The sequence below is a fragment of the Pteronotus mesoamericanus genome, unplaced genomic scaffold (genome assembly GCF_021234165.1).
Source record: "Pteronotus mesoamericanus isolate MK-2021 breed Mesoamerican mustached bat unplaced genomic scaffold, CSHL_Meso_final contig_169, whole genome shotgun sequence".
NCBI classification, from domain to species: Eukaryota; Metazoa; Chordata; class Mammalia; order Chiroptera; family Mormoopidae; genus Pteronotus; species Pteronotus mesoamericanus.
In genome coordinates this window covers 1,375,457-1,388,944 of record NW_026555068.1, presented here as the reverse complement: position 1 = coordinate 1,388,944, position 13,488 = coordinate 1,375,457, and the positions used below count along the sequence as shown (strand labels likewise).

Genomic DNA, 13,488 nt, shown 5'->3' with positions numbered 1-13,488 from the left:
CTTTTTTATTTTTTAATTATGAACTATAAAGGCCCTACTGGGCACCTAGCACTTTCACAGCAAGTCAGTGACCAGGTCCTGACGTCAGGGACTGTTAGGGGTCTGAGCACTGAGGACAACAAGTGCAGCCAGCAGCTGAAGCTGTTGTGCCGGAACCTTGGGGGCCTGGCGGCGGTGGTCGGGGGAACGCGCGCTACCCGCCCCGGGAACTCTTAGGCCAGCGCACTGGCGGTCCCGAGCGCCCGGAAGAAGTGGGGCATTGTGGGAAGGGCCCACAGTTTCGGCGGGTTCCGTTAAAATGGCGCCCTTGTCGCCGGCGGTTCCCGCGGGGCCTTAGCGTTTTGGGGACGGAAAAAGCCCGTGAGGCGTGGGGTCGGCACAGGGAGCAGGGCGCAGCGGGGCCTCTTGAGGGGGCTGGGCTCGAGGCAGGTGGCCTCCGGCCGGCGGCTCCGCGGAGCCCCCGTGGGCGTTCTCGGGCGAGGATGGCGACCCCCGACCAGAAGTCCCCCAACGTCCTTCTGCAGAACCTGTGCTGCCGGATTCTGGGCAAGAGTGAAGGTAAGGGGGCTGGGCCGGGCGGCTTGGGGTCTGGGGCGTGTACTGGAGGCCGCTCCCTGCGAGTGCAGCGCGGAGGCGTCCATGGGACTGGCGGGGCCAGAGCAGGGCGGCTCTCAGGCTCTGCAGGCGGACGGTAGAGGAACCGCAAGGGGCGCGGCCGGCTGGTGGGTTGTTGCAGTGTCCAGGGCAGAGGGAAGGCAGGGCCGAGGGCTCCCGGGAGATGGAAGCAGGGGAGGAGGGGAGGAGGGCTGAGCTTGAGGTGGGCTGAGTCACCACTCCTCCCGCGCTCTGATTCCAAGAGTGAAGCCTGAGGCGACGTCAGCTGGCAAACGCGTCCACCTTCTCTAAAGTCACAGGACAGGGCAGGACGCGTTTATTTGGGTGGAGAGAGCAGTGGACGGGTTCCCAGTCACACGTACGTGACAGCACTGAATGACGCCGCGGAATGGGAGGCCAGGTGGTGGCGAGCCACATCATTTTCACTTTCTCAATTTGAGTGTGATGCATAGTGGGTGCTTACGACATTTACCTGCCATATTTTTCTACTACAGAGGGCTGAGGGTTGGATTTGATATAAAGCTATTTTTGAGGAGTTCACCTAGCGAATTCTGCTACCCAAACTCAATTCTGTACAGGATGTAAAGCCATTCTGTGGTCGTGGTACAGTAAAAAATGGCACAGGTGCGTCGTTTCTTGATAATTGCTTTGGCGGGAGGGAGTGGTGTGTGAGGGTGCAGGATGAGAGGATTTTTCTGGGTAATCGTAGAACTAGGTTACTTACTCCTTAAGCACCATAATGTGGAAAAGAAATTGTGTAGTTTTTGCTGGAAAATCTTAAGCAAAATTACATTTAAGATATTGGGACTATATTTTGACCTTTCATGATTCATGACAATTAGTGTACATAAACTTATTTGATGTTAAGTGATAATCTTAGGGGCAAAAGGTGAAATCTTTTTGTCAGTCTATTAAATGACGCTGACTTCACATAGATCTAGCTACATTATATGAAGTTTCACTCTTTGAAGAAATCTTTGGGCGGCACTCTGCTAGGTGCTGGTGATGCAGAGATATACAGACAAGGCATTCCTCATACATTCTAGTGGAGAAGACTTGATAAAGTAGCTAAATGTATAATGTTAATTAGTGATAAATGCTGTGATAAAAATAAAGTCGGGCAAATGGATGTTGGAAGAGGTGAGGGAAAGACTCTGAGGAGATTTTTCAGCACAGGCCTGAATGGAGTGAGGGAGGGCCCTGCGAACATCTGGGGAGGATTCTGGGTAGAGGGTGCAATGGCCTTGTGATGGGGTGAACTTGGGATGTGGTCTTCTGTGTTTGTTTCTGGCTCTTCTGTTTGTGAATCTCTAGTTACCTGTCTGACTTGATGTTCCTAATCATGGAGGAAACCAGAGAGCTAAGATTGTTGATTACGACACACTCGCTTTAACGTCAGTGTTTTCATTATACCAATGGGTCTTACATTTTCTTCCAAGGATAACCCATACATCTGTATTGTCACAACTGGACTTTGAAGGCCGCTCATGAGGTAGCATGATGCTTCTCAATTAAAAAAAAATTAAATTTGAGACCTTTTTTGTTGACTTAATTTCATTCCTTCAAAGAGCACTCATCTTTAGCAAAGAGCCTCACTATCCTCTCTCTCCATTTAGAATTGTGTCTAAGAATAAATGGGTTTTCTATGATATCATGAGGGGATCCTCTCTGAATAAAATATAAAATCCATTAAAGATGATTCTCTCTCTTCCCTGTTTTTGACAGCAAGCATTGCCAAAACAATCATTATATTCATAATTACAATTAATGCTATTAATGAAGAATTTATAAGTATTTAATAGCTTGCCTTGTTCCATTTTAATTTGTCCTACCTTAATAAAGGAGCACTATTAATTACTGCCTTTATAATTTTGACATTTACATTCTTTTTCTTTTCATTAGTGGGTGTTTTATCTGAAAACTAAGTAGCACATTTGATTAATTACTTCATTTTCTAATGACATAATACAGTTGGTCTTATGCCTTTGTAATATATTGCTTTCTTAATATTATGAAATTGAGGTATAACAGACACTTGTTACTTTTAATGTGAATTTTGTGTGAATCATTTTTCATAAAGTATTTAAAATTTTTTTTTTTTACAGTTGGCTTCAAGGGACCTTCAGAAACAAAGCACCTACCTATAATGATGTGTGACATTTTTATAATGTTGTATAACCTTTATTTCCTACCTTTTCCAGCTTACAACAGCTGGGGTTTGCTTGAAACACATTAACTGCCAACCAGTGACAGGAAAACTCTCATTCCACTTTCCTGCCCCTCTCTTGGAGCACATTTTACTTACTACATCTTTGGATAGTCATTATTTCTGTTTCTGGAAACAATGTGTTTGATTTTGTGTTACAAAGTTTGTGTTACAGAGTTTGTGTTACAACTCTGTCAGAGGCAACTCTCCTTTTTCATACTCTAATACTTTGTATCCTTTTTCTAACTAGAAGAAAAAGAAGAAATAAAGTATTTTTTATTAGGTAAGTATTTCAACATAAATGCTTAGAAGTATGATGGTGGTGCACTACGTACTGAAGTAAGATGTCCGCCCTAATCTGTAGCACCTCTGAGTGTACTATGAGCCACAATGCAGACAGATAAAGGAATGGTGTCTTGCTTGGTGATTCATGGACCACAAGTAGTGCTAATGTTAGTTTCATGATTTTCCAAAGTGGTGAAAAACTGATGATGAAGTTCCAAATAAAATATAGTCTTCTCTTGATTATGTGTCTGGGAAAGTCAATGCACTTTAAATATATATTAAAACATATTAAATGTGTGTTAAAATGTTCACTAAATGTCTATTAACATGTATATTGAAATTTCAAAGTTTCAGGCTTTCTCTGAAAGTTGTACTTAAATGGGTTTATTATTGTTATTTTTAAATGTTTTAATATTTTAAAATGGTCAGTTTAAATTTGTAATACAGTAAATGTTGATAGATGTAAGTCATATAAATAAATACAAACTTTTAGAGATTCGCATCTTATGAGTGTAAAGGGACCCTGAGACCAAAAAGTTTGAGGACCACAAAACTAAAGTGATGTTTTTTCAGGTGGTATGCCACAACAATTTTTAAAACATGCAGTACCTGACTATTAGGGGCACTGACCTCTTTTCCCTTAGATTGTCAAATAAAAAAAAGTCAACAGCCAACACAACAATAGCTGTCCAGTGTGAGTGAATCAAAATTATATGTATTTTTTTGGTCAGATTGGCAAAAAATATATTTTTTGGTGTGCTGCAGAATTTTAGTAATTAGCTCATAGGTACCATGAAATGAAAAAAGTTGAAAATTGTACCTTTAGAGCATTGCTTTTCAATTAGAGCTGTGCATCAGAATCACCTGTGATTACACAAGGAACTGAAAACATTGCCTGTGGCAAGGGGAACTGGAGACAACAGTAGCTGAGGGAGGAAGACTTCTTTTACTCTAATGTTACACCTTTGGGTTTTGGATTCTTTAAATGTGATACTTATTCAAAATTAATGTTGTGGATCTCATCTCCAGAGATTCTGATCCTGTAGATCTCTATTGGAGCTTGGCATCTGAAACATTAAAAACACAGTCAGTCATTCTGTCCTGCATGTGGAGTGGGGAATTGCTGGTTTAGGTGCTGGACAGAGCACTTACGGTTTAGCTGGCTTGTCTCCACACCTCACTGTCCCTTTTCCTGTCCTTTAGAAGAACAGTATTGTGTACAGACAAGCCAACATGTAGAGGAGATGGAGGATGGCAAAAAAGTTAATGTCATACTAAATAATTTAATCCCCCCATCACTTTCTGAATCCCTAGAAAGCATACCACTGTACAGTTTCTGTATTTACTTGAGTTGTGCTTATTTTTGTGCATCAAGTTCAGTTGTCTTCTTTTACCTGGATGTCTATGTAAATAACACTTCTGGAATACAAAAAGTAACTGTCTTTCATTTAAAAACTTCTGAACCCACATCTGGATGTTCTTTGGAGCATTCACATTTGGGACTTAGATCCTGCAGTTCCACTGCCTTTCTTGCCCTGGTTTTGCACACCTCTAGTTCCTTTTCTACTCTGCAGCCAGGGTTCCTTCTGATCAGATTTGGTGATTTGTTCCGTACTTGTAATCTATATGATGAAGATCAAATTATTTTGCTTAAAGTTAAAAGAGTTGTGATTTCCATGGCTGTGGTAGATAGACATTGTGCATTTAAACAACATTTTCAGATTAATAATAATAAAAATAACATTTATTGACTATCTACTATATGCCAGACCCTATGCTTACACTGTGAGATAGTGTGTTTAATTCTCAAATAAGTCTGGGAGGTTGGAATAATTATTATTAACTGCATTTTATTGATGAGGAAACAGACTTGGAGAGATTACCAGTAAGTACTTTGCTCACTGGCACTGAGCTAGTGAATTTCAGGGCCAAGATGGAACCCAGGTCTTTGATTCCAGCACCTGTTATCTTGAATTTATTCATTCCTACTCTTCTGTGTAGAATCTGATAGCTTATTTCTTTTTGTGCTGAGTAGAGGTGGACAAATCATAGTCCTACCCATGGGGTGGCCTCTCTCTACTGGCTTGTTTTTACAGTGTTTGTGTCAGCAGTAAAAAATCTGCTCTCTTGTACTCATTACACAGTGTATCCTTGAGTTCATTGGTGTTTAGTTCTTAAAGAAATATTTTCAGAGGTTTGGTAGAGGAGTATTATCTACCTCCCTTTTCTGGCTCCTAATAATTGCCCACCCCGCACACATACCCAGAGCAGATTGGAGGTAAAAGTATAACACATTCCTTAGGTACTTTGTGGTCAAAACATTGAACACTCTAATATTTAGTCTTGGATTAAGCCAGATCATCAAAGAGGTACAGTCTGGTCCTCCTCATTTGGAACTCTTGTTGAAATGACTTTGGCTTTTACGATTTGGATTTTAGAATCCATCGGCATTGGCATCCTTCCTGGAGTAGCGTACTAAGGAGCCCAGTGAATCTTAATTTTGTGTACTTTTCATCTCTTTCTTTGGCTTTTCACAAGGTAGGCTCCTATGTATCTTAAAGTTCACTTCCTTAGGTCTTGTCTAACCAACCTATTTCATCATGTCTTTTATTATTTGCCACCATGGTGTCCTCCTTATTTTCTAGGTAGCTCTTAGCACAGCCTAATTATCTTATGTATTTATTTGCATTCTCACTTTTTTGTACAATCTCACTAAGGCTGCCTTGTTGACCACTATTTTTAGTCTCTTACTGAGGCCATGTTGTTTGGCATATAATAAGTGCTTTGAAATTATTCATTCAATTACTGGTGAGTTTAGTTACTCCTAAGAACTGAATGATATATTGGTATTATTAAACTAGAAATTTGTAGTTGACATTGTTTAATATTTCACATTTTATTCTTTGAGGGTAGGTTCATTAAACAAAGAATATTTCCCCTGCTAATTTCTTTAATAGTTTGGATTTTGTGTGTTTACCTTTGAAACATAGGATAAGAAGATTTGGTTTAAGAAATAGTGGATGGCTGGTAACAGTGGCTTTTCCATATGAAGGGCTGGACTAGACTAGGCACAGGCTTCAGACCATCCTAAATCCTCTCAAATAAGTAACAGCTGAGATCAGCCTCTGTCCCTCTCACCGAGTGGCCCCAGGCCCGGCACTAGTAGCAGCCATCTGCAGATCATTTTAGCAGGGGTGTCCAACGTGCAGCCTGTGGGCCACATGTATCCCAGGATGGCTAGAAAGGTAGCCCAACACAAAATCGTAAATTTACTTAAAACATGAGGAGTTTTTTGTGATTACGTTTTGCAGTGTATTTATCATGTGGCCCAAGACAACTCTTCTTCCAGTGTGACCCAGAGATGCTAAGAAGTTGGATACTTCTGCTAGAGCTTATGCCAAGGGGCCGCAGGCAGAACACAGGTTGGAGCCTGACCTTAGCCTGTACCACTTGAGAAATCCAGAGCCTGTGCACCCAGTGGACAGTTGCAGACCATGTCGGAGTACCACCCAGCCACCTCCACAAGCCATGGAGGGAGGTGGTTACTGGCCAGTGATTATTGGCCAGGGGTCACAGTCAGTCCTACCAGCTGTCTGGACTGGGTAAATCCCTCCCATTGACCTACTGACAGCAAGCAAGACGCAACTACAAGAGGAGGGAGTACTCAGCCCACACCGAGGGAGCAGCTCGAGTACACAGCTTGGGAAATCGAGGAGGCTGTGTCACTGGATCCTACAGGACTGGCTACATTAGGCCATACTACCAAGACATGGAGTCAAAGCAGTGCTCTACCTAAGACATAGAAATAAACAGAGGGAGGTGGCAAAAATGAGGAGACAAACATGGCCCAAATTAAAGAACAGATCAAAACTCCAGAAAAAGAACTAAATGAAATGGAGATAAGCAATCTGTCAGATGCAGAGTTCAAAACACTGGTTATATGAATGCTCAAGGAACTCCGTACTTAAACAGCATTGAAAAAGACCCAGGCAGAAATGAAGGATATACTAACTGAAATAAAGAACAATTTACAGGAAATCAACAGCAGAGTGGATGAAGCCAAGAATCAAATCAATGATTTGGAACATAAGGAAGAAAAAGACATCCAATTAGTACAGCAAGAGGAAGAAAGAATCCAAAAACTTGAGGAGAGTAAAAGGAGCCTCTGGAACAACTTCAAATATTCCAACATTCTCATGATAGGGGTGCCAGAAGGAGAAGAGAAGGAGCAAGAAATTGGAAATCTACTTGAAAAAATAATAAAAGGAAACTTCCCTAATTTGGTGAAGGAAATAGGCATACAAGTCCAGGAAGCACAGAGAGTCCCAAACAAGATGGATGTAAAGAGGATCACACCAAGACACATCATAATTAAAATGTCAAAGATTAAAGATGAAGAGAAAGTCTTAAAAGCAGCGAGAGAAAAGCAGCGAGAGAAAAGCAGATAATTACCTGCAAAGGAGTTCCCATAAGATTGAGAGTTGATTTCTCAAAAGAAACTTTGCAGGCTAGAAGGGATTGGCAAGAAATATTTCAAGTAATGAAACACAAGGACCAATAACCTAGATAACTCTGTCCAGCAAAGCTATCATTTAGAATCAAAGGGCAGATACAGTCCTTTCCAGACAAGGTAAAGCTAAAGGAGTTCATCATTACCAAACCATTATTATATGAAATGTTAAAGAGACTTACTTAAGGGAAAAAAAGATCAAAACTATTAACATTAAAATGGGAAGATACATAACTACCAACAATTGAATCTAAAAAACAAACTAAGCAAACAAGCAGAACAGAAACAGTCATTCATAGAGAGAGAGAGAGAGAGACAGACAGACAGACAGACACAGAGAGAGAATGAACATTGGGATGGTGGCCTGTGGGTAGGGGGACCTGGAGAAATGGGAGAAAAGTTAAAGGGATTAAGAAGTACAAATTAGTAGTTACAGAATAGACAGGGGGATGTTAAGATCGAGTATAGGAAATGGAGTTGCCAAAGAACTTAAATGCATGACCCATGGACATGATCAAAGGAGAGGCAATTGCTGGAGGGAGTGAGGGGTGTTGAGTGGAGGGGGCAAAAGGGGAAAAATTGGGACAATTGTAACAGCATAATTAAAAACTAAATAAAAAAGCCTAAAAAAAGAAATAGTGGGTGTATTTTTCATGTATTTTATAATCAGTAAGAAAGATAGATTGGAAATCTGGTTGACAAGCAGATAGGGAAATTGAAGTTTGGCTGAAGAGGTGGACATGAACTAATATACATACCAAAGGTGTAGAGAAAATGTAGAGAGAGAGGATGAGGAGAGTGTTTCTGATATTGAGAAGTTTTGAACTTTCGGTAGAAGAAAATTCATAGTTATGAAACTTCTGGAATGAGGATTTTTGTTTGAGATACTTGAGTATGTTGTTATGGAACTGTTCTTTGTAAAGCTTAGGATCATGGTAACTAAAAATAATTTTTAACTAGAATAGTTATACAACTAGTCCTTTTAAATGAGTAATTTTCAATGATACTTTTAATATTTATAAAATTAATATATACTCAGTGTAGAAAGGTATAAGGAAGAAAATAAAATGACCCCTAATCCTGTCACTCCCCAAAACCATTCTCTTTGCTCTTCCCACACTCATGTATGCATTCAAGTATTGAACACATTTCTGTCGATACAGTGATGTTTAAGAATGACTGTGTATGTGTGCATTCTTGTGTGTGGTTGTGTCTGCTGGAACTGGGAAGGCATTTTGAGGAGCTGACATTTAAACAGAACCAGTGAAGGGAGGGAATGAGTCCTGGGAAGATGTGGGAGAAGAGTGTCAGGGTTCTGAGCTGGAAGCGAATCTGGTGTGCTCAAAGAATGGCAAGATCGCAAAGTGTTGCGTGACTGGGAGAGGCAGGAGATGATATTGGCGAAGCAGTGAGGGACCAGCTCCGGTAGGCTGTCCTCAGGACTTTGGATTTTGTTATGAGTGTGATGGGAGGGTTTGAGTAGAGCTAAGATACTATTTATCGTTCATGTCTTAAGGAGATTACTCTGACTTCCCTGTGGATAATTTACTCTAAGGTACAAAAGTAGAAGCAGGGTGATCAGCTACTTAGGACAGTTATTGCAATTGGATAGTAGCTGTGTAATGATCATATTTGGAATATACTTTTAGACTGGATTTTACTCATTGCCTAAGAGTCTGAAAATGTCTTTATTTTCCTTCCTCTTCTATCCCCATGCTCTTGAACAATCAATCAAGTATAGAAATTTGGATTTGAAGTTGTTTTCTTCTGCCCTCTCTGAAGGTATTCCTTCATTACTGATGAGAAGTCTAATGTTAATCTGATTTTTACTTTTTGGAAGTTATATCTGGCAGCTTTTAGGATTTTCTCTTTATCTTTTATGTTATAAGATTTTGCTATATATGAATTTTGCTCTTATGTTCTGAAATTTTTTCTGAGTTTGAGATTTAAGTTTATTTGGATTAACACTTGGTGATCCATCAATTGAGGACTGTAATTATTGAAAAAGTTTGCTGTGAATTCTTCCTCATGAATTCTGTTGTTTTTTGTTTTGTTGGATTTCTCAGCTTGCATTTAATTTCCCTTTAGTAGCTCCATTCTGTTATCAGCCTGTTCTTAAAATTTGTATTAGCTTTTTTAAAAACTTTACAATTACTTCCTTTGTACTGCTACTTTGCCTTTGGCAGTCATCTGTTTGGGCCCTATATTTTGCCTCTTCCAGAGTGTCATAAATGGAATCATACTGTATGCAGTTTTTTGAGACTGGCTTTTTTCACTTGGCCTATTTGCGATTCATTGATGGTGGTGTGTGTATCAATAGTTCATTACTTTGATTGCAGAGTGGTGTTCCATTGTGTGAATGTACAAGTTTATTCATTCGCACATTGAAGGACCTTTGGGTTGTTTCCAGTTTTTGGCAATTATAGATAACACTGCTGTAAACATATATGTACAGATTTTTATGTGACTGTAAGTCTTTATTTTTATAAAATAAATGTTTACAAGTGTGATCATCAGGTCATACAGTAAGTCTATGTATGATTTTTAATGACACTGCCAAACAGCTCCAGAGAGGCTGCACCAGTTTTATTTCCATGTGAAAGGGTCCAGGGGCTTGGCATGAATCCTTGCCAGCGCTGGGTGATAGTGGGTTTGTTTTTTTTTTTCAGTCATTCTAATAGATGAGTAGCGATATCTCATTTTGTTTTTAACTTGCATTTCTGTAATGACTAATGACATTGAGTATCTTTTCATGTGTTTCTTTGTCATTTATCTTCTTGGTGAATTGTCTGTTGAAAACTTTTGCTTATGTCTTATTTGGTTTTACCCTGACCCCCTACTGAGTTTTGAGAGTTCTTTATGAATATCTGGATTCAATTCCTTTGATGGATATGTGTTTCACAAACATATATTTCCTCAGTATTTTCATCTCTTAACAATATCCTTTGCAGAGCAAAAACTTTAAATCTTGGATGAAGTCCAATTTATCAAATTTTTAAATAGATTACGATTTTGGTGTATTATGTAAGAACTTTTTGTCTAACTCAAAGTTTTTTCCATTTTTGTCTGCTAAGAGTATTGTATATAGTTTTATGTTTTACAGTTATTATTTCTATTTGAGTTAATTTTTATATGGTTTGTGGTATAGGATGAGATTCTTTTTTAAGTTTACTAAAGAAACCTTTTTTTAAAAAACATTTAAATTGCTCTTACCTTTAAGACTAAAGATTTTAAATTGGAGCATTACAAAAATACTGAAACCTTGGCTCCAGACCAGTGAAATCAAGATTTGTGAAAGATGGGTTTTAGAATCACTATACAGGATCCAGCAGCTTGAGTGTGATTGATAGGGAAATGATATGGGTATAATAATTTATAGTTTTAACTTGTACATTTCACCTAAAATGTCATATGGTATGCTTGAGTGTGATATATTTATGTTACAGAATTACATGCTTATGATTTTGTAATAAAAAAGGGGTGTTATTTGTGCCAGACCCCATGTATGTATACACACACATAAATAAAAAGGGTGTGTGTGTGTGTGTGTGTGTGTGTGTGTACACATAAAGGTTTATTTTTTAATGAGAGGGGAAGGGAGGGAAAAAGAGGGAGAGAAACATTCATTGATTGACTCTTGCATGCCCCCAGCTGGAGACGTGGCCTGCAACCCAGGCATGTGTCCTGATGGTAATAAAATTGGTGACGTTTGGTTTGCAGGCCAGTGCTCAACCCACTGAGTCACACCAGCCAGGGCTAGAATAAGTACATTTTTTAAAAGTAAACTTTTAATTTTTGAATTTTACTTGTCCAGAAAAATTGCAACAATAATAAAGAGTTCCTGTATACCACACTACCTTTCCCTTAGTATAAATATCTTACTTTGATATAATTACTACAGTAGTGATGTATTAATGTTAACTAAATGTAGTATGAGTTCATTTACTATCCAGGGTTCCTCTTTTATTTCTGGCTTATATACCTGGCTTAGGTATTGGCCAGGGTGGGGTAACCTACTTCACTGGGTTGTGGCACATGCTGGATGAATGTTGTTTCTTTAACTCCTCGGTTGTTGAACTTCCATGCAGTTTGATTTTCTGGGAGTTCTGGTTGTTTTTTGTGTTTAAATTGGTTGGTCTTGTCCTTTAGGTTGTGTAAGGAAGCGAAGTGTATCCACCTACATCGCCATCTTGGCCGGAAATCTGTATAATATCTCAGTTGGGGTTTGGCTGATGTTTTTCTCATGATTAGACTGGTGTTATGTGTGTTTGAGAGGAAGATTCTAGAGGTAAAGTGCTCTTCTCATCACATTGTATCAGGTACACATTATCAAGGTGGCTCATCACCATGGATCTTGACCTTGATCCCCTGGCTGAAGTGGCGTTTATCAGATTTCTCTTCTGCACAGCACAGTTAAGGAATGGGTATTATGTTTCATCCACCTCCATGAGGCATTCGTATCTACAAACATTTTTTTAACCTTTATTTTTTTTTCTAAATTTCTGTGGAATCATTGGTAATGTTCTTCTTTTGTTCTTAGATTTGTATCTTGTCTTCCTTGGTCACAAATTTATGTTTATTAATTCTATTAATTTTTTAATAACCAACTTTTGACTTCACTGATTTTTTTCATATTTGTGTTTTAAATTTCATTGATATTTGCTCTTATATTATTTGCTGATGCTTACTTTGAATTTAATTTGGTTTTCTTTTTATCTTGATTTTATTGTATAAGCTGATATTACTGATTTGAGACATATCTTCCTTTTTTAATAAAAGCATTTTATACTATGAAGTTTCCTCTAAACACTGTTTTAGCAGTATCCCACACATCTTCCCCTTTTTTTTTAAAGATTTTATTTATTTATTTTTTGTCAGAGGGGAAGGGAGGGAGAAAGAGAGGGAGAGAAACATCAATGTGTGGTTGCCTCTCATGTGCCTCCTACTGGGGACCTGGCCCGCAGCCCAGGCATGTGCCCTGACTGGGAATTGAACTGGCGACCCTTTGGTTCGCAGGCCGGTGCTCAACCCACTGAGCCACACCTGCTAGGTGTATCCCACCTATCTTAATGTGTTGGTTTTTCATTTTCATTCAGTTCAAGATATTTTCCAGTTTCTTTTGAGACTTTCTCTGGCCAGTGTATTGCGTAGTAGTGTGTTAATTGACTTCAAAATATTTGAGGATTTTAAAAATACCATTCTGTTAATGACTTTTAATTTAATTCTATTGTTGATAGAGAACATACTTTGAATAATTTCAGTTACTTTATATTTAATAAGGGTTATTTTGTGACTCTCCACATGTAGTCTGTCTTGAGAAATGTTCCAATGTGCATCTGAAAAGAAAGTGTGTTCTTGACAGATGTACTGTTCTGTAATTTAGGATTAGATGAATGGTGGTGGTGTTGAAGTCTATATGCTGGCTCACTGTCTGGGGCTTTAGTTTTATCACTGGGCTTTGTTTTGTGTAGGGTTCGGCAGCACATGGCAGGGTGGTTTTGCTTCATGATAGGAAGGTGGGGGTGGGGGCGGTGCTGCATTTGGTTCATAGTTCCTGGGTGTAGGAATTTCACTCCCAAGGTCTGGGAGGGAGGGCTGGGTCCTTAATGTTCAGGCTTTTACTTTTACTTAGCATCTTTGCTGTCCTGGTATTCCATCTAGATGCTGTTTGGCTTGCTTAGGTAGGGCAATCCACAGTTGTCTGGTTGTGTGGGATGGGGTAGAGGACCAGGAGTTTGTTTTCTGTCCAGACTTTTAGCCAGTCCTTGTCCTTCTGGCCTATTTCATCCACATCAACCTGAGTTCCTTTTCTGGAGGTCCCCCTGGGCTTCTTGTTTCTTCTTGGTCTTGGTACCCCCCATCCACCAAATCC

General features: G+C 39.4%; 1 protein-coding gene across 2 annotated transcripts in view; it reads left to right on the top strand.

Annotated features, from left to right (window-relative positions):
* Positions 1-282: 282 nt before the first annotated feature.
* The window catches only part of TUBGCP3 (tubulin gamma complex component 3), an 88,666-nt gene continuing 75,460 nt past the window's right edge, over positions 283-13,488 (top strand). For both annotated transcript variants that reach the window (XM_054565863.1, XM_054565862.1), the window contains exon 1: positions 283-558. In XM_054565863.1, the coding sequence (XP_054421838.1) occupies positions 483-558 (76 nt within the window). In that variant the 5' untranslated portion in view covers positions 283-482. The remainder of the gene's footprint in view (positions 559-13,488) is intronic.